We start from the raw sequence: 21,489 nt of genomic DNA, 5'->3' as shown, positions 1-21,489 counted from the left end.
GTCTTTTTTTTTTTTTTACTAAACAAACAACAGCAACAACAAATGTGATCACTCTGTGACCTGCAGTCAACCTATGTCCTGCTAACTTGTATTTATTGGCCATTAAAGGCCAATAGTTCACACTGAGGCTGACACCTCTGATGTATAGGCAAATTGATCACACCATCCAAACCTTCCACAGTACACACACCTATTGCCCACTCCTGGCACAAAAGACAGGGATGGATGTGCGGGGAGATGGATGGATCTATGAAAGCTACAACCAGATTGGCAGTCGAGAGAATATCAGCATCAGTGACATGCTGAAGCACAGTAAATAACTCATGTAAATTCCATACATGATGGTAAATATGTGGGAATTTGTGTGTGTCCTTTTAACTGTGTGTGTCAGGGTGTGTGTGTGTGAGCTTTAAGTGGTGAGCCATTAGGCAGGAGTCAGGCCGTCTAGTTACTTCTATTGTTCTCTTCTTCCTGGTGACCTGGTGTGAGTGATGTAACAGCTCCTTCTTTTTATGTGCACAAGGGACAGGAAGGGTTTTTCTCTCATCTTCACTCCTCTCAGGACAGCGCTGACCTCTGTTCTGTTTGTGCACCATGTACGATCCTCCTGTGCCGTTTTACTGATTCATTCCCACCAAAACTCCTCGTCACAATGTCAAGGTCCCTTCAACTGTGCCACCACTGACTCATAAAAGACATGAAATATACAGTATGTAGTGTTTTTCACTGTTACTGTGTTTCACTGTTACCGTGTTTCACTGTTACTGTGTTTCACTGTTACTGTGTTTCATTGTTACTCTGTTTCACTGTTACTGTGTTTCACTGTTACTGTGTTTCATTGTTACTCTGTTTCATTGTTACTCTGTTTCATTGTTACTGTGTTTCACTGTTACTGTGTTTCACTGTTACTGTGTTTCATTGTTACTCTGTTTCATTGTTACTCTGTTTCATTGTTACTGTGTTTCACTGTTACTGTGTTTCATTGTTACTGTGTTTCACTGTTACTGTGTTTCATTGTTACTCTGTTTCATTGTTACTCTTTTTCACTGTTACTGTGTTTCACTGTTACCGTGTTTCACTGTTACCGTGTTTCACTGTTACTCTGTTTCATTGTTACTCTGTTTCATTGTTACTGTGTTTCACTGTTACTGTGTTCCACTGTTACTGTGTTTCACTGTTACTCTGTTTCATTGTTACTCTGTTTCATTGTTACTGTGTTTCACTGTTACTGTGTTTCACTGATACTCTGTCTCATTGTTACCGTGTTTCATTGTTACTCTTTTTCACTGTTACTCTGTTTCACTGTTACCGTGTTTCACTGTTACCGTGTTTCACTGTTACTGTGTTTCACAGTTACTCTGTTTCATTGTTACTCTGTTTCACTGTTACTGTGTTTCACTGTTACTGTGTTTCATTGTTACTCTGTTTCACTGTTACCGTGTTTCATTGTTACTGTGTTTCATTGTTACTCTGTTTCACTGTTACTGTGTTTCACTGTTACTGTGTTTCATTGTTACTCTGTTTCATTGTTACTCTGTTTCATTGTTACTGTGTTTCACTGTTACTGTGTTTCATTGTTACTCTGTTTCATTGTTACTCTGTTTCATTGTTACTGTGTTTCACTGTTACTGTGTTTCATTGTTACTCTGTTTCATTGTTACTCTTTTTCACTGTTACTGTGTTTCACTGTTACCGTGTTTCACTGTTACCGTGTTTCACTGTTACTCTGTTTCATTGTTACTCTTTTTCACTGTTACTGTGTTTCACTGTTACCGTGTTTCACTGTTACCGTGTTTCACTGTTACTCTGTTTCATTGTTACTCTGTTTCATTGTTACTGTGTTTCACTGTTACTGTGTTTCACTGATACTCTGTCTCATTGTTACCGTGTTTCATTGTTACTCTTTTTCACTGTTACTCTGTTTCACTGTTACCGTGTTTCACTGTTACCGTGTTTCACTGTTACTGTGTTTCATTGTTACTCTGTTTCATTGTTACTGTGTTTCACTGTTACTGTGTTTCACTGATACTCTGTCTCATTGTTACCGTGTTTCATTGTTACTCTTTTTCACTGTTACTCTGTTTCACTGTTACCGTGTTTCACTGTTACCGTGTTTCACTGTTACTCTGTTTCATTGTTACTCTGTTTCATTGTTACTGTGTTTCACTGTTACTGTGTTTCACTGATACTCTGTCTCATTGTTACCGTGTTTCATTGTTACTCTTTTTCACTGTTACTCTGTTTCACTGTTACCGTGTTTCACTCTTACTGTGTTTCATTGTTACTCTGTTTCATTGTTACTGTGTTTCACTGTTACTGTGTTTCACTGATACTCTGTTTCATTGTTACCGTGTTTCATTGTTACTCTTTTTCACTGTTACTGTGTTTCACTGTTACCGTGTTTCACTGTTACCGTGTTTCACTGTTACTGTGTTTCACTGTTACCGTGTTTCATTGTTACTGTGTTTCACTGTTACTGTGTTTCACTGATACTCTGTTTCACTGTTACCGTGTTTCACTGTTACCGTGTTTCACTGTTACTGTGTTTCACTGTTACTGTGTTTCATTGATACTCTGTTTCGTTGTTACTGTGTTTCACTGTTACTGTGTTTCACTGCTACTGTGTTTCGTTGTTACTCTATTTCGTTGTTACTCTGTTTCATTGATACTCTGTTTCACTGTTACTGTGTTTCACTGTTACCGTGTTTCACTGTTACTCTGTTTCACTGTTACCGTGTTTCACTGCTACTGTGTTTCACTGTTACTGTGTTTCACTGTTACTGTGTTTCACTGCTACTGTGTTTCACTGCTACTGTGTTTCACTGTTACTCTGTTTCGTTGTTACTGTGTTTCACTGTTACTGTGTTTCACTGCTACTGTGTTTCGTTGTTACTGTGTTTCATTGTTACTCTGTTTCGTTGTTACTGTGTTTCACTGTTACTGTGTTTCACTGCTACTGTGTTTCGTTGTTACTCTGTTTCGTTGTTACTCTGTTTCATTGTTACTCTGTTTCACTGTTACTCTGTTTCACTGTTACTGTGTTTCACTGCTACTGTGTTTCATTGTTACTCTATTTCGTTGTTACTGTTTCACTGTTACTGTGTTTCACTGCTACTGTGTTTCGTTGTTACTCTGTTTCACTGTTACTCTGTTTCACTTTTACTGTGTTTCATTGTTACTGTGTTTCGTTGTTACTCTGTTTCGTTGTTACTCTGTTTCGTTGTTACTGTTTCGTTGTTACTGTGTTTCACTGTTACTGTGTTTCATTGTTACTGTGTTTCATTGTTCTTGTAAAAGTGGCAATAACGATATATTTTATTCTACTCAGTATGCAAACATTTGAAACACCAGTCTAATGTTACAAAATAATAATAAAAAATGTTTTGGGTAAAAGAATGAAATTTAAGGTATTTATATTGTCAAATGCCAAAACAGGCCAAATGTGATGCGAGGTCTGTAAAGGTTAACTCTGTTAGACGAAATAAGGTGTTTTTAAAAAAATAAAACTAATATCACAGTTCAAGCAGGTGTAAAAGAAATGTCTTGCGTGTCTTGCTTGTTTTAGTTCCTGCATCTCTTTTATTCCTGATCACCTTCTAGGACCTTTTTTCCTGTCTTTGTTTCAACATCTTGTATCTCCAAACACTTCTTCCCCTTCACTTTAGTTTAATTTATTTGCATTTCGCAGCTCCAACACTGTCCTATCTTTTGTTGTTGTTGTGTATTAACAGCCTAAACCTGTGCCTGATCTTTTTATGTGTTTTTGGCAACAAAAACACACACAGTCGGGCGTGCTGCTACTCTGAGGTTAGAAGAAGGTGAGCAGGGTTCACGTGCAGGCCAAATGACAGTATGAGCTGGAGGGAGCTGAGGAGGAGGGAGGGGAGGACTGGTGTCGGCTAAAAGACTCATTTTGGTTCCTGCCTTGGATATTTGGCTGCATCTTCTTTGTACCATTAGTTTCATATATGTGAAAATAATAATATACTACATTATTTTTACACACATTTTTACACACATAAACACCAAACAACACATGCTCCATTTTGTTGTAGAATGATTCACTGGGCTGTTGTGTAGATATGAGTATGAATATGAATGTGGTTATGAAGTATCCTTATCAGGCGTTTACAAGCAAAGAATGATTTACCAGTGTGGCGTTCATATTTTACAGTGAATATTGGGATAATGAGTGCCACACACAAAACATGACTACGTGCTAAACTTTTTTTAGGCAAGGATTCAAGGATTCAAATTGTTTATTATTATTTATTCATGTGTCACAAGAGAAAATGCATTTCTCTGTGCAATGAAGTTCTTTCTTTGCTGTCCACCCACAGATCCCAATGAATATATATAAATGCAATCCAGTTCAGCACTAATTAAGTAATATTATCATATATTAATTATAAGCATATTATTATGAACATAAGCAGCTTCCTCTGCTGCACTGTGTGCACAAGTAGATTGCAGCAGCTCGTCCACACTGATGTGAGCCTGCTGAGGGATTTCAGGCATGACCAACTTGAAGGTCTGACTTGTCTGGGCAACTAAAGCTACATGCATCACATACTGACGTGGATTATCAGTGTTGTCACTAATCTAAGCTGGTCACCGAAGATTAGACTCACTGATTGTGGTTAGAACCTCTCTTTCTGCTCTTGATATGTGGCTGAATTTGCAGAAACATTTTTGCAAAACATTTTGTTACAATGACCTCTGACCTGTTGGATGTACTGTAAAACATGAGTCATTTTGTCAAAAATTCTTACTTCATATTTGAGTCCATGTGAATGTTATTTCCTTTTCAGAGGCCTGTATTTCAGACCAGAGACTCCACCTGAGACTAAGAGCAAAAGGTTAAAGAAACAAAGCTCAAGCCCACCAAACCAACCATGTCATACAGCTCTGTTACTTTCAGATAAGAAGAAAATGTTCTATAAAGCTTGAGACGCTCGCCTTTCATTGCTGAGCCTCTTAGTCTTATTCTGGCATCTGGCTTTCTTGCTGCAGCTCGTCCTGTCAAACCTGCAGCTCGAAGTCTTCTCTTCACAGTAGAAACTGAGACTTTCTCACTACAACCACTATTAAGCTGTGCTTGAAGCTGTTGTCCTGTGAGCTGCCTATCACACAAGCTGTTAACTCTCAGAAACTTGTCCTCTGATTCAGTCTTTGGGTCTGCAGACCTCTTCCTGTCACAGTTTGTTTCTCAGTGCGTTTGATGGTGAAGGAAACTGTACTCACTGACACTTTGATTTCCTTTGCAGTTTCTCTGTAGGACAGACCCACATTTATAAGTGTTATGATGGTCTCTCTCTCTTCCACTGTTAATGGTCTGTTTCTCACCATTTTTGTAGCAACACACTGCTTTCTGCAGTTGCTCATAAAGTCATATTGTTCTGTTGCAGAGCACTAGCTCTGTTGCTTGTAGTAGTTTAATGGTGCAAAAATGGGTTATGAAAAACTTCATTTTTTGTTTTCCATTTAATTTAAGGCACTTTATATTGTAAACACAATAATACAGAGAAAACCCCAACAACCAAATGACCCTCTGTGAGAACCCAACACGACACTCCACACAGTTTATGTTCATGATGTGAGTTTTCTTTTATTTACAATGTGCTTCACACACAGGCAGACTATTTTAGCCACATGTACCTAGATCCAGTCTCTTCGACTCCACGCACCACTGCACTCCAGGTCCACAAAGTTACAGTTACTGAGGTAGGGGAGGCATGATCACACAGTCAGGTCTTTGGTCTGATCCCTGGCAGTGCTTGTACGAATGAGGCATGTTGTATAAAGTGCTCTGAGTGTTCGGGCAAAGTAGAAAAGCACTGTATAAGAATCAGTACATTTACCAGCTAATCTGACCTTCTCATGTGCTAATCTGCTCACTCCCAATGAAATCTAAACATCTTCTCTGTCTTTTTTACTGTTGCTTGTTTACCTCCAGCCCATACGCAGCACAGATGTTTCTGTACACTGTGCCGGCCACTTGGTTATGGCGTTCCATGTATGCCCTGCTGCAAGCATCTTGCACCCTGCTGTTATGTGCTGGATTGTCTCATCTTTACACAGCCTGGGGTCTTGCCTGGATATATAGTTATAGATACATATGGAAAAAGTGTGAATCCAGACTCCTTAATTTCTTTGTTTGTGTGATTCTGAATAATATTACAATATTGTTTTCCTGCACTGGAGTAACTGTAAAGTGAATTTTCAGCTTACGAGAGCTGTTTTAAATTTTTACGCGTGATGTCAAATTAATCACCAGACATGAAGCCCCATGAAAATACAAACATGATCATATAAAGTACGATGTGAATGAATATACCTGCCTTTGTATATTTTACACAGAGAGAGTAGAAGATGGTAGTTAATTCCATCCCATAGTGCAGGCCCCAAACATGAACTGAATGTCTTTAAGGTGAATCCAAAGGACCGTGTGAAGATGTTACACTTTGGCTTCAGCCTGAATGAATGGTGAGGAGATGATGAGACGGAGCAGGTGAGGTGAGGTCAGGGGGTCACATCCCTGAACTTTACAAGGATTCCCTACTTCCATGAGTCCAGGAGCAATCTGACATGTAAAAGACAAAGGGAAGTAAAAGGCACAAATGGCGCTCGTTCCCCAGTGCCGTTAACGTCTCCCCAACAACATTAACATCCAAATACCACACCCTGCCTCATAAACGATGAAAGGCTCCCTGATGTCTACACTCAAAGGAGACACACACGGGACCCTCCCTGTCAGCAGCCAATCCCAGTTTAACTTTCTCATATCCTGAATCTTTCCATGCCACATTACTCCAACACACCCCATGCATAGAGCGCATCCACCTGCTCGCATAAACACTTTAGATGATCTAATTATCCAAGTAGGAGGTCGTAGGAAGGATCTAACAGGTCTATGTCACATTTCAGAGACCATCAGTCCTTTGATGAGGAAGAAAGGCTGCGGTCTGTGAACTCTGCAATAGAACCGTTGCATCAGTCTGCCAGGAAGAATCTCCCATCCCCACATATCTGCAGTCGTAACACAGCCACAGTGACGAGGTCTCAGCCTCAGGGCTCACAGGTCTACTGTAGAAGGACCTTTGCTTTAGACACACCGTCACATCCCAGCGCTGCAGCAAACGTAGCATCTAAGAAACAGATGATAAAAGTGTCAAGCACCAAACAACAGCAACACCTGCAAACGATAACAAACTATAGAGTATAGTCTATACACAGATATGTGACTGCGCTGTCTTACCCAACTTAAATCCTTTCTTTTAGTTTTGATAAGAATTATTTGAAACTGTAAACTTTATTGTATCTCAGCATAATACACAACTGCTGCACATGAAGGTGCACAGGCTGCCTCCTGGGTCAACCATCGTCAGCCTCGTCTCCACTTTCTGTTGTGAGTTTCGGGTGCAGGAGAAAGCTTGCTCCAGGATCTCTGACAGAGATCTTTGAACTTGGCCCAGTGTGTTTCAGGGCAACAGGCAGCCACGGAAATCTGCACACCGCAATCTATATAACACAGTGACAAGGCGAGGCTGTCCCCATCACAGACCAAGACACTTCCACTCAGTCCACTGACAGTGTGGAGTGAGCAGGACATGCTGTAAATGTGTTACAAACCACGTCAGGAACATTAAAGTATCAGAGAACAGGTGAAAATGTTTTTTATGTAGAGTTACTGTAGTTTACTGTAGTTTTGAATTAAATGAATAAAGTAAAAATCAAAATACATGAAAATAAATGGTTTTCTTTTTTTGTATGATAATTGACATTGTGAATTATGATTACTTCCACTACACCTGTGTGGTGTTTGTTCTCCCCGTTGTCTGTTCCCTCGAGTACTCTGGCTTCCTCCCACAGTCCACAGTTGCTGGTTTTAATGGTCTGTTCTTGTGTCAGCTGGGCCCTGCGACCCTGTGCTGGATAACCAGAAGAAACCCGATGGATGCTGAAAGTGCATTGAATCAATCAAACTGTCTAATGTGTCGCTGACTTCAGTTTGCACAAAAGATGTTCAGTGTTTCATTCACATGATGAGCAGTAAGTGTTATAGTACAGTATTTGTTTTGCTGTTGGTGAATTGGATGGCTGGGATAGCCTTTATGGATCTACTTTATCCCAAACTGTGAAGGCCCTCTGGTCCCACTGGACAACACCGATGAGACAAGGCTTCATGTTTATGCTCAGTATCCAGAAACTGAAGACTTTTATTTCTTTTAGTGCGTGGCTTCACAAAAGAAAGAAAGAAATATAGGCAGCTTTAACATTTTGATATACGTTTGCTTAATAATTAAATGTAAAAATATTTAGTAACTTTTCCACTCATGTCTCCCATGGCAGTGATCTATTAACAATAATAATTACAACTTTAAGTATTTGTATTTCAATACAAAAGAATGTATAATCAAAACAACAAATAAGAGGATACATTTATAACAAGTAATCAAAGTAACTTTACAACATAAGTGGAGTATTTACCTTTTTGTATTTTTCTCTTGCAGCGTATTAAAAACATCTGTTGATACTGGAGACACTTCCTTTGTATCACTGTTACACGTCTTTATTCTGATTCCTCCTGAAGCTGCTTCAGATACTCTTTGCTTTGCTGGAGGAACCAAGAAGATTTTCACAGACGACTGAATCATTATCATCAGTGTGACCACAGACTGAAACACGTGCTCATGTATCCTCTCTGTCTGCACTTCATTACGTAGGAGAAACAGAGCTGTTCTACTTGTGTATAAATGTTGACGCCACAGGCAGCTCCCAGCTCAACTCTCTGACGTGGATTCGTCAACAGTCTCACAGATTTTGAATAATCACACCGAGCCACTAACAGCCATGTTAAAGACACCATTAACATTTGTTACTGGGCACTCATACCACTCCACAGCAGGGACTGGGGGCTGTGAGACGCTATGTAAATGCAGGTCGACAAACAAAGTGCTCCCGTTCTTACAATGACTTTTCCACTACAGCCTGACTCTCGGTGACCTTGGTCATCAGACCAAATGGCTGAGACAAGAAGAATATCCTAAACAGATCTGATTAAGCACATCCAATAGCACTTGAGAGTGATTTGCACTGGATAAGGTCGTTTAGACAGGCACACTGGCCCCACGTGAGTCCTAATACATTACAAATATATCACTTTTCTTTAGGTGGATGACTAACCTAAGAGTAAATAACTGTCTGGGTCTCATGTTGTTCATACGTTTCATACATGAACACAGAAGGAGATCATTTTAATAGATGTGAACGCAGAGAGAGGACGACACCTACAGTCATTCGTTTTGTGTCACTCAATGCTTCCCTCGCTGTTTCAATCCTAAGCTGCTTCTGCTCAGCTAAAGCGATGTTTGGGACTTTCAGCCAATCAGTCAATTAAAACCGATGATTTATTTATTAGTCAAGATTTAAAAATCTTACTTGGTTTTCATATGTATCTATTTTCAGTCATCTCAGCTTTAGTAGCAGGAAGTTATGATTGTAGGGTCCACCTTACAACATAAAGCACCCCGAGGAGACTGTTGTTGTCATTGGGCGCTGTGCAAATAAAACTGAATTGAACTGAAATTAATAAGGCCTGTAATTCTTTTTTTTCTTTGTTTTGTTGCCATATTTTTCATGTAGCCTGTATCTGACAACAGCATAATGAAACTGGGAATTCTGTTTTTGGTCTTCCAGCCGTAAAGATTTAGTAGCCCCCTCATGGCCACCCCTGTGTGCTCCATGGATGAGACGCTCAGCAGGAAGGATGCATGTGCGACAGCTATTTGCACTCTTCACATGGGCTCAGTAACACACTTCAGCAGTTTGTCTTTGTTTCCATTTTAGTTTCATGCCTTACAGCTGTGCCACAGTAGAACTGTACCGTGTAGCTGCTGCTCGCCATTACATCAGCACATTCACACAGAAAAGTGTTTAAATCAATTATGATTAACATGAACAATTTAAACATGTTAAGAAAAGGAACTTATTTACATGCAACTCGTGTTGGTTTCATGCAGCTTTTTCCAGGTTAATGAACAGCTGTCGGCCTGCTAGTGGACAAAGTCTTCCAGCTGAATGCAGCGTAACAGCCCCTTTACTGTAGAGACTGAAGATCTCGATCAAAAAGCAAATACACTCTCAAAACAGGAGCTTTTGTACCATTAGGCCAGCTCATTAGTGGGGCAGTGACATTTAGCTGCTGTACTCGTAACAGGGGCTGTGATTTGTTCCCAGGTCAGTGACAATTCTGTACTTTCATGGTACAAAAATAGCTTCATGTCCAGAACTCTGCTGCCCGTGTTCTCCACCACATCACCCCCATCCTGAAGCAGCTTCATTGGCTTCTGGTCGTCAAACATGGCATCACTTTAAAAATACTTCTGTACACATTCAAGGCTATTCGTCTTCCCTCTGATTTGGTTCACATCACCGTCTCGGTGCCTCAGATCCTCTTCTTCTCTTTCTCTCTTCGTTGCTTCCCTTCGTCTTCGGGGGGCAGGGCTCTGCTCCTCGACCTTGGAGTCCCCTTCCTCCTGATCTGAGAAGGATCACCTCATCTTCTCTTTTTAGGTCTAGACTCAAAACCACATAAGCTTTCCACTCTGCTAACTTTTCATCTGTTCCTTCTGTTATGTTTCTCATTGTTGTGTCTATTCCCTGCTTTTATGCCGACTTTCACTACTTTGCTCCTTGAGTGTTCTGAAAGGCGCTTTTAAATAAAATGTATTATTATTATTTATAAACCACATCAATCTTCTTATTGCCTCCTCAAAGCTTTTTCTGTTTCATATACTGAAGAACCGCTACGGCCTCAGGAAGACTGAAACCCACAACCTTCCTTCTTTAATGCAACAGCACACATTTCTGCTCCACCAGGCAGGATACAAGACAGTAACAGCGCTGTGGATAAACATAGTTTGTTCATAGCAGTTTTGGGGAGTGTTGATCAAATTCCGAGTTATGTTATCCGTTTTCCTGGTAAAATCTGAAGAAAGGAGCGGTGACTGGAGATATTTGCACAGCAGTGTTCATAGTAATACGAGTAAATACAGACTCCTCCTGCCGTTCTTTGGCATTCTTTCCTGTTGTGTCCTTTTGCTTCCACACACACTCATGTATTGTTCACGGTTGTTCAGTGTGTAAAGGTGCTGCCTTCAATAACACGACTCTACCAACTATTACAATGATTTACTTTGGACTGTTTCAGGCCTCGGGATCTAAATGAAAGCAAGTGAGCTTTAAACCTCTTTCAACGCTGTGTTGTAAATTCACTAAAATGGTCAAAAATGCAGACAAAATGCCCTTGGCCGTGCAGAGTTTTGTTTCTGCTGGGTGATGGCGAACAATGGTGGGGAGGAAACGCTCTTTAAAACGAGAAGAGGAGGCAAAGTTCAGAAAAGTTCATTCACATCGTTCGAGGGCTGGACCAGCAGCGATAGGATGGTCGGACATAAAGGTGTCAGCAACAATTTACTATTACAATTTGGCCATTAAGCTGAATCTCTTATCCACGGTGACTTACACTAAGTACAACAGTTCAGCATTTGTGGATCCAATGATTGCAAGAGGCACAGTAATAAACAAGGGCCAGGGACAACAGTACAAAGCTAAGAAGTCAACATGGTATGGAGGGAGGCTGGTTGTAAATCAGAATGGCACCAGAATAAGAATCAGCTCGTGAAAGAGGCCAAACCACATTTGCCAGTAAGGCTTCCATTGAAGTGCAAAAACTCTGGGTCTCATTTACCGAGCAAAGTGAAGACTGCAGAGTTACAGATACACGCAGCCCAAAGTTTCACACACTCGTCAGACTGATGACGCTCGTCACTGTCGTTTGTCTGACACGAACCATCAGGTTACTCAGAGAATTCGATTCCATTTGATCTACACAGCGCGAAAACACAGTCGCCTCGAGGTGCTTTATATTGTAAGGTCGACAATAATACATACAGAGAAAAACCCAACAGTCATATGACCCCCTGTGAGCAGCACTTTGGTGACAGTGGGAAGGAAAAACTCCCTTTGAACAGGAAGAAACCTCCAGCAGAACCAGGCTCAGGGAGGGGCGGGGCAATCTGCTGTGATTGGTTGGGGTGAGAGAAGGAAGACAGGACAAAGACATGCTGTGGAAGAGAGACAGAGATTAATAACAGATATGATTCAATGCAGAGAGGTCTGTTAACACATAGTGAGTGAGAAAGGTGACTGGAAAGGAAAAACTCAATGCATCATGGGAATCCCCCGGCAGCCTACGTCTATTGCAGCATAACTAAGGGAGGATTCAGGGTCACCTGGTCCAGCCCTAACTATATGCTTTAGCAAAAAGGAAAGTTTGAAGCCTAATCTTGAAAGTAGAGATAGTGTCTGTCTCCTGAATCCAAACTGGAAGCTGGTTCCACAGAAGAGGGGCCTGAAAACTGAAGGCTCTGCCTCCCATTCTACTTTTAAATACTCTAGGAACAACAAGTAGGCCTGCAGAGCGAGAGCCAAGTGCTCTAATAGGGTGATATGGTACTACAAGGTCATTAAGATAAGATGGGGCCTGATTATTTAAGACCTTGTATGTAACATGTGTATGTTACACCAGAGTTTATTGTCTTTGGAGAAATTTACCTTTAACAACCAAAAGAAACACGTCGTGTAAGATAAGCGAAGGAATCGTAATTCTAGTATTAAATCAGATGACCACATCTGACTGGTAGTGATAGTGGGGATACAGAGAGAAAAGGCGAGGGGAGAGCACACGATGTGCAGTGCAGGAAAGCATTCATAGATACATGACAGGAGATATGTTTGAGGCGTGGTCCTGGTCCTGTGAGCGTGATGTGAGAGGCGTTGGTCGGGTGTGTGGAAGTGTGAAAGGAGCCAGTGGCTGTGCTTCTTTTCCCCTCACGTAGTACAACATGAGAGAAAAGAGCAGCTGTAAAGCAAAGTCATGGATTAAACACATAAATGTACCAAAGTTCAAAATGTCTGCTGAGGGGTGTCAGGATCCAGGAGGTGAGGTGTGGCGATGCAAAAGAGCTCGAGGAGCTTAGAAAGAAAAGCGTCTGGACTTCTTGAAGTTTCCTTGAAGACGTTTCATCTGAGAAGCTTCTGCAGTTCTTAGAGCAGCTGGTCCAGACACTCCTCAGACTACGATCCTCTCGATCAGTGCTCAAAACGGTTAGGATTTGTTTTAAGCACAATGAACTCTCTGTGCTAACCAGATAATCTGATCATTAGCTCCTCTGCTAGCTCGTAATGTGTTCTTCGAACAATCGTCTGCAATGTCGGCTGCAGTAGCTGCTGTTTCTCACTTTTTGACATAAACACACTTAAACAGTAATCCTTTAACAGTCTGTTATCATGAGTGAAGACACATGAATGCTATGATACTGGACTGCTTTTATTCTTCTTCTGTAAATCTTTACTGGCTTGGTGCCCTGAAAGTGAACCGACCAGTATGAACTCTGGTTCACCCTCTGGCTGCTCATCTGCCAGGGTCATCAGGGCACATCGTTGCTTTGCCTGCTTGTATGGATTCCAGATTTTTCCTCTGTTGCTTTCCTCCTCGCAACAATTGATAAAGAGGTGTGTGTTTGTGTTATCACTACATTTACAATCACTCTTACATCACACTCACTGTTTCTGCCTTTAACCCAGACGTTTTACATTCCCTGGATTTCAATGTAAAAATATGCAATCTTACAATAAATTGTATCAGATGTAACTTTAAAAAATCGAGCCAAAGTAAAACTGTGTTCCTCCTGACGGCCAGCAGCAGGCAGAAACGGTCAGGTTTTAATAGAAGTCTGAAATCTGTGACTATGATAAACACTTTGCTGATAGATTTTCAGTCTCAATCATTTTGAATAATATAAGCGTAAACACACTGTGCTGGGTCCACTGCAGTAGCAAAAAAGGACAATACAGCAGGCGATGCAACACATCAGTGAAAGTTCCCGACCTCTCAGTGTGTTGTTTCATCATGTCCACTTTCAGAAGCTCTCAGCTGATGGGTGGCATTGTTGTGTCTGTGTCCATCTTTTCTATACAGTCTATGAATAGAAAACACAAATAGTTAATTTTAAATAGTCAAAAAAATGTGTTTAAATAGAGATAAATAAAAATAACCACATTTTAATGAATATATAAAAATCTACATTTATTGTATGTAAAAGCAAAGCATTGAGGCAGCACTGTGTGTCAGAGGTAAACCAGCAGTGAGCTGGTATTAGTCATCAGTCTGGTTAAACCAGATGCAGAGAGCAGCTTTAAACTGTTTGTTGGAATAGGAGTGACTGGCTGTAAACTGAGGGAACTCTACAGGGTCTGCTGCAGAGCAGAGGGTACTGGAGGACCTGGTACGTGAGAATAAGTGTTGCTGCATTTGATCGCAACAGTCTACTTAGAGAGATGACACCAAGGCTCATCTCTCCAAGGGCCCCAGAATGTCCAAGACGAGGCAGGTGGGAAGTGGGCAGACAGGTAGAGAACTGGTAATACTAGTACATTAGCTGGTTTTGGCACCCAGAGAAACACTGGTTACACAGGGGGAAGCACAGGACACTGCAGAAATCCAAGGAGACCTGATTAGCACTATGTGGGAAAAGACAGGCTGGAGGAATTCTGCCTAGAAACACCATAAGTGGAAGGATGGCCATGGCAGGAGGGCTGCACCCACGGACGGAGCAGAGACTGTGTTGGCTGAGCGAAGTCACAACAGACGCTAACAAATGCAGAAAACACAAAAACTATGTTTTTAAAAAGTGTACATATCTGCCTGAACTGGGATATGTGGTGTTTCCTTTCTGTTCAAATGTCATTTCAATCACTTCTCTATGCACACGACGATTTGGAGGGTTTGGAAGAAATGACTCCATTTCTGTCTGAATGAATGACAGATGAAATCTCTTAGAAGTAAGTGTGTTTTGATGAACAGCTGATTCTACGCTGACGTCAGAGTCAAGTGTTTTCAGGATAACAATCAGGTGTTAGAGAGAAAAGAGGCTAAATCCAAAGTATGACCTAAACACGTTTAGAAAGATGATTTATGGCCACAGCATCTGGACTCCACCAGCCCAGAGTGTACGAGGAGGAAATTAATGACCACTGGACGGCAAGAAGACAGCCTCTTTGCAGTTTTTGGTGGAGAAGCATCCCAGCATAAGAGCATGTCTAACATGCTGGAGCAGGATGGCTCATCACTGAGAAAATGATGGAACATGGAAATATCCCAAAGCTGCAGAGTTTTGTTTCCAGCTCTGAGTCTCTAAATGTAAACCTTGAACCAGCACTGAGAAGTCAACCTTTACGAGACGCTGACAGAATACTGGTTTAAACGATGTAATCCCATTACATTTTAAAGTCAGACTTTTGGGCCAGGTTTTTAGTCTAACTTTATAAAAGACGACATTTGTCAAACTAAAAATCCACAGTCTACATATCCATGATGATTTTCAGTTGTGCTTCCATAGATTTATTTTCTGCCTCATTATGCACTCATGGAGGAGGCTGAACCTGTTATATAATAACTCGAAACCAGAGTTACAACCAGCATCATGGACATTACAAAGCCCATGTAGCATAGTGAGCTTACTGGTGCACAGACACTCAACAGCATCTAACCAGACATGTGCGATCATTTTTGGTTCAGTGAAAGACGAAAAACAAACACTTCTGCAAATTTGTTTTATTAAATAAAACCCAAACATCAGCTGAGGTCCAATAGAAAGGCATATTTATATTAACAGACACATTAAATATGTACAGTCCTGTAGACACAGCTCACAGGTCCAGAGTGCCTCTCATTCATTTTGCTCAGCTCAAGAATAAACACAAATCCAAAGTATAAATAGTAGAATATAAAATTTGCTCTTGTGTAATCTACACTATGTACAGTTAATGCTTAAACACTGACACCAAGCTAAAAGGAACATCCTCCTGTTCATGTGAGTGAGTCTGCAAACAAATCTTTTATGACTTTTGGGGAAAATAAAAATAAATCTGAGATGTTTATTCGGTTTAATTTTGTACATAGCTGGTGAACTTGGTTGGCAGATTGTCTTCGGGATAGACAGTAGGTCCTGTTTTCATGGTTGGAGGCCCGTTTAAAAGAGTCCAGTGACACTTTGTTACCACCTCCACCAGGAACACCTTCAGCAGAACCTTGGCAAATTCCTTCCCAATGCACATCCTGGAGCCACCACCAAAGGGGATGTACTGAAACCTGGAGGAGTCCGCACACGGATCGGACATGAAGCGCTCTGGCTGGAAGTCTTCTTTGTCGGGGAAGATCTCTGCCACATCATGAGTGTCGCAGATACTGTAGACGACGTTCCAGCCTTTGGGAATCTGGTAACCCTGAGGAGGCAAGTGGAAATCATTAGTGAGCCGCTTCTGTCATGAGTCTAAAAGCCTCCGTGTTCATGTTACTTATGAAATTGTTGCCAGCTTACATTGAGCTCAAAGGTCTTGAGGGCCACTCTGAAGCCTCCAGGCACAGGAGGGTTGATCCTCAGCGTCTCTTTGATGACACAGCCTGTGTATTTCAGCTGCTCCAAGGACTCGATGTTCAGGCTCTGTAGGTCCATGCCCTGCGCCGCCTGAACACAGAAAGCGATATCCAACTGTTCTGTGAAGCTGCAAAGTCAGCTGCCCGTCTTTGTTTTCCCTCAGTTTTCTAAGCTTAGTCAATGCGCACAACAAAGGAACCCACACAGCCACAGGAAGAACTCCACAGAAGAAGTCTCCAAGTGGGGTTCAAACCAGAAGCCTCGATGCTGTGAGGCAGCAGTGCTAACCACTGATGGCCACTTGAGGTTCTTCAGAAGCTTCAGTATGGATGGAGCTCCACAGTAGTTCTGTGATGTGCAAAATTATTGAAGTAACTTTATTATAGTTTAATTTAACCAGAAATACAAGTCTTGGGAAATCTAAAGCATCAGACTGGACAGCAAAGACTCGGGACTGTTATTACACAACAAGTCAAAGCTGCCATATAATCTGCATCATTGTAATTGCATTAATAACATTCTTTACAGCATTATTTCATCTAATAATATTTCTCACAGTATTGATACTGCATTACAGCTGTTTATTGAAGATGTCCATTTGAGGATCCTTCCATGTTAACTTTTATTACAGGTACGGTCAGAAGTATTTTATACACATTGCATATCTGTGCTTATTTTGAGTTGATGTTCAGTTCATTAAGGGTTTTAAGCTTCACTGGCATGACTGTCCAGGTGATCCATGCTGAGGGAAACTAGAACATAGAAGGATAACTGCAATGCATGCTTACAATACATATAATCTAGGAATAGGCCTGAGCAGAGGCCCAAATGTTTCCAGCTTCTTGTTGCAAACCTGTTGCATTTTATTCTACTTGGTAACAGATGACTGGAGGCGATAACCAGCCCTCAGACGCTCTGAGGGCTTAAGATTATTACTTGTATGGAAGGTGTTATCAAAATGAGAAGTTCTATGTCTGCTTATAGCTATTAAAGATGTACAAGATGTACGATTAACTGTGACTAATGCCTGGAACCTATTTTAATCTGTCATTGACGCCATGGGGGGCGTGTACCCCACTGCTTTATAAGTGTCCACAACATGTATTTGGGTCAGAAGACATATGTTGATGTTTTCTCCGGGCTGTTAATAAACTCATCATTTGATTGCACTTTTCTGGGGCCTCCGTGGTTTGACACTGCTCTACATGGATCGATTTCGTGACAAAGCTCAGCACCAGGTGATAGATGGGTATGAAAGTCCAGACCTTGTTTTTACAAAATAAGCTAAAAACAGTCCCTGTAAACAAGCTTTACCTTGTCCTCGAGCTCCTGTCTCAGTTTATGCACTACTTTGGGGTTTAGACCCAGGAACATGACCAGAGAGGTGGCTGTGCTGGCTGTGGTTTCATGCCCCCCAAACAACAGCTCTGTGGCAGACTGCTTGATGGCCTGCAAACAGAAATACACTTACAGTGGCTCATATGGACAGAAATCGGTTTTGCAGACGTGCGTTGCAGCAGGTGACCTCCTCATTACCTGCATGCTGATGGGCTCTTTGTTCTTGTTGCTGCTGTCTATGAGCTGCTGCAGGGCGTCTCTGGGTTTCCACTCCTGGTCTGACTCCTGCACCTTCTTCTTGATGTTCTCCTCAATCTTAGAGTGGATGAAGTTCCTTGCTTTCAGACCCTGCAGGAGAAGAAGCAGGAAAGGTGGGAATAGAGGGGAAAACATCAGATGAGGGTAGGCGAGAGAAGACCTAAACGATTTCATCTTGTCCGTAAAGTTTTGCTATTATTTGGACTAACTGTACAATTTTAAAATATTGGCATTTCATGCTTCTTACCCTGTACAGTCCACTGAAAGGCACATCAATGGGCAAAGAGAACAGGTTCTTGATCATTTCCTCGAAAGCCTCCACCAGCTCGTGCTCATTGGTTTGAATCTGCTCTGGCTCAAAGCCCAGCAGGACCCTCATGGCAATGCGGAACATCAGCCGCTTCATCTCTGGGTAGACCAACACGCAGGAGTCACTTGCCAGCCATTCCTGCACTGCAGCCTGAACTTCCTCCTGGATAACGGGGATATAGAGCTCTAAAGCCTCCCTGGAAAAGGCGCGCAGGATAGCCTGAGGGGGCACAGGAGTGATGATGGAAGAGCAGACTTAGTGAGACCATTTCACCTCAGTGCTGGTGTCAAAGACAAGTATTCTGTCCTTAAATGTTTTTAGTTAGGCAATATGCCAGAAATAACATTACAGCTCGACAAATCAGCAGCTGACATCACTTCATTTACACTGATTCCAGGTCAGTGTGTTAGCAAAACTTGAAAAAGACGATTTGCATCTGGAACCAGTTTCAGAATAATTATGCAGACAAATGCAAAGCAGCTCAAGTCCGACTTTTAATGTTTAGATATGGTTCCAGCTCAATGCACTTTATATTGTGAAAGACTGTCACATTATTCCCCCTGCCAAGCTCCTGGCAGATGTGCAAAGAAATCTTTTAACAGGAAGAGATCGCCAACAGATCCAGGCTCACAGAAGCAGCTACGTAGAACGACCTGCGACCAAATGGGGGGTGAGGGGGAAAGACTAGAGCAAAGAGGAGAGACCACAGCGAGACTGAGGACAAAGACGTGCAGAACATGAAAGAGGAATGAGTCTATAGCAGCATAACTAAGCTGGTTCAGCATCACCTAGTCCTGATTTTAAGCTTTATCAAAACAGAAACATTCAAGCTGGGTTTCAAGAGCAGGGTGGGTGGTGTGGGGTGCACAACTCCGTGTGGGCCTTCTGCTCGACAAAATCCAATTGGTCTAAAAATGCTATGGTCAAAAAACCTCGACCACACCTCGCTGAATAAAGCAAAAACATTTGGGGTCCAACAGCCTGCCGACCAGTTTCCAGCATTTTGCTTTATTACAGTTCTTGTGACATTCAGCACGCCTTCACCTGATCCCGGCTCAGCTGGCTTTTACTTCTCGTTACTCTTTAGTTTTACTATAATTATTTGCATGTTTTACATCACTGCTTGTTGCAGCTTTAATGCCTCAGCACATCTGAAGCTTAACCTAAATTATAAGACTCCTCCGAGGCACAGTGCGTGCCGAAATGTGGGTCGCACGTGCGATTCAACGGGTTTCAGCTATATTCAGAGACTGCTATAAACCATCTATGGACATTTTTATTTTATTTCTTGGCATATTTGCTTAAACAGAATCAATGTTAAATGAAAATTGCATTTCCCCCTCACATTTGAAAAAGTAAGCATTATTGTGAACTACAACTATAGACCTTTCAGAGACCATCACTGGGTGTCTTTTGGATTCTCTCTTTATTAGTATGTGCTCAAATGTGGGACTTTACAGGACACCAACTAGCAAAAACGTTTTGATACAGCTGTCCCAAAATACAGATCCTGATTCACTCTTTTGAGAATCTGGGGCTTTTATGTTTACAGTTTAAGATATTCATGTTCAAACACTGCCACAGATTTCAAAAACAAACAGAAACATGCAGGAAGTAGGTGGATGGAGCATTCTCTGGAGGATTTGATATGAAGCTAAGATTGCAAAAAACCAAAGTCTAAATGATTTTCGATTCGATTCTAAAACAAATTAGAGACAGAAAATGTTCTGAGAATGTGTTTGTATGGAATGACCCTGGTATTAGAAAGACAAACTACATTGTGTCAGGAGACATCAAGTCTCTGCTTTCATAAAATGACAGAAAGTTTCTTTAAAAAACAAAACAACAACAAAACTCACTACAATGACACTGCAGCAGTAGCTGTCAAATCTGGAGGTATAGTGTGACAGATATGACCGTGGCATGATGATATTGAGCTTCAGCACCTGGAGGTAACTGGTGCAAACTGGTGCCATGTCACAAACCTGAACAGAACCCAAGTGACCGAGCTCGAGTTTCCCGGTTTTTGTAGAGAGGAGACGCATTTGTTCAGAGTTTGGACGCAAACCTGATGTAACCCCCCCGCTGTAGCCAGTGCTCCCTCTACGGAAAGGTCAAAGTAACTTACTTTTTTTTTAGTCTTGTGCTGAGCTCCGTGCATGTTGGAGAGCGTCTCCGTGCCCAGGATCGCGCGAACAGAAGCGGGCCACTGCGCGGACACCAGCCTGTGCTCCCCCAGGAGGATCTGCTTGACGTTATCCGCGCCAGTCACGCGCACCGTGCGGTTCCCGAACAGGTGTGTGCGGTAGATGTAACCGTACTTCTCCCGCTTCATCCGAAGAAATGTTTTCCTCTGTGAACATATGGCCACGCAAACAAACTGTCACGTGTGGATGGTTTTACCCTCACGCACGATACATTAAATATACATGAACACATTTATGACAGTGGGTTCATTTTAATTCTACACTTCCCATAAGCTCCGGGAAACCCAAACTTTCACGCTTAAGTTGAATATAATATTTCATCCTCCGCGTGATGACAAGAAGCAGCGTTTACCTGGAGGAGGAGTTGCAGCGTCTCTCCAATGAAAGGCAAGCCCATGGACCCGGGGGGCAGCGGGAAAGGGCAAGTCGGGTCTCTGCATCGGAGCGTGTAAATCTCCCACAGCTTCACGGCCAACAGGAATAGCAGAATGGGAAGCGCTACGGTGCACAAGAACGTGGTCAACAGTGCATTCACGACCATGTTGCAGCGTCTCGTGGGCCCGGTGAAGACTTCAGGTGGAGCTCAGTCTGCGTCTGGGACTCCGGTGTGTTTTTATAGGCTGGCAAGCCCGTGGGCAGCCCATTACCTTCTCCTCCCTCCGATAAATTAGTTCACGCAAAGTTCATCTTTAATTGTGGGTGTTGCTCGGCCCCGCCTCCGACCTGTGCTGGCCGACTCGCCTCACCATTTGTTCCAGAGGCCACGGCTTTAGTCCCTACCTCCTGTTGCACGCACACAATCCACGGCGGATTTCACTGAGAAAAGGTGATGATTCCCACCGAGACAATGGAAGTCCCAAGACGCCTTTGTTGG

General features: G+C 42.1%; 1 protein-coding gene across 2 annotated transcripts; it reads right to left on the bottom strand.

The window, feature by feature from the left end:
- Window positions 1-15,664: 15,664 nt before the first annotated feature.
- On the bottom strand, window positions 15,665-21,275 carry cyp26a1 (cytochrome P450, family 26, subfamily A, polypeptide 1). 2 transcript variants are annotated; one of them, XM_076887174.1, is made up of 7 exons: window positions 20,968-21,275; window positions 20,537-20,761; window positions 18,346-18,570; window positions 18,039-18,188; window positions 17,817-17,951; window positions 16,446-16,592; window positions 15,665-16,350 (listed from the first exon to the last, which is right to left on the bottom strand). In XM_076887174.1, exons 1-7 carry the CDS (start codon window positions 21,154-21,156, stop codon window positions 16,012-16,014), a joined length of 1,410 nt encoding a protein of 469 aa, XP_076743289.1. In that variant the 5' UTR covers window positions 21,157-21,275; the 3' UTR covers window positions 15,665-16,011. The 2 variants fall into 2 exon arrangements, with proteins under 2 accessions (XP_076743289.1, XP_004570427.1); XM_004570370.6 differs by having other exon boundaries at window positions 18,346-18,627; window positions 20,968-21,269.
- Between the last annotated feature and the right edge of the window lie 214 nt (window positions 21,276-21,489).

Source organism: Maylandia zebra, linkage group LG8, assembly GCF_041146795.1.
Source record: "Maylandia zebra isolate NMK-2024a linkage group LG8, Mzebra_GT3a, whole genome shotgun sequence".
NCBI classification, from domain to species: Eukaryota; Metazoa; Chordata; class Actinopteri; order Cichliformes; family Cichlidae; genus Maylandia; species Maylandia zebra.
Note: the sequence above shows the minus strand (reverse complement) of the source record. Positions and strands in the feature narration are given on the sequence as shown.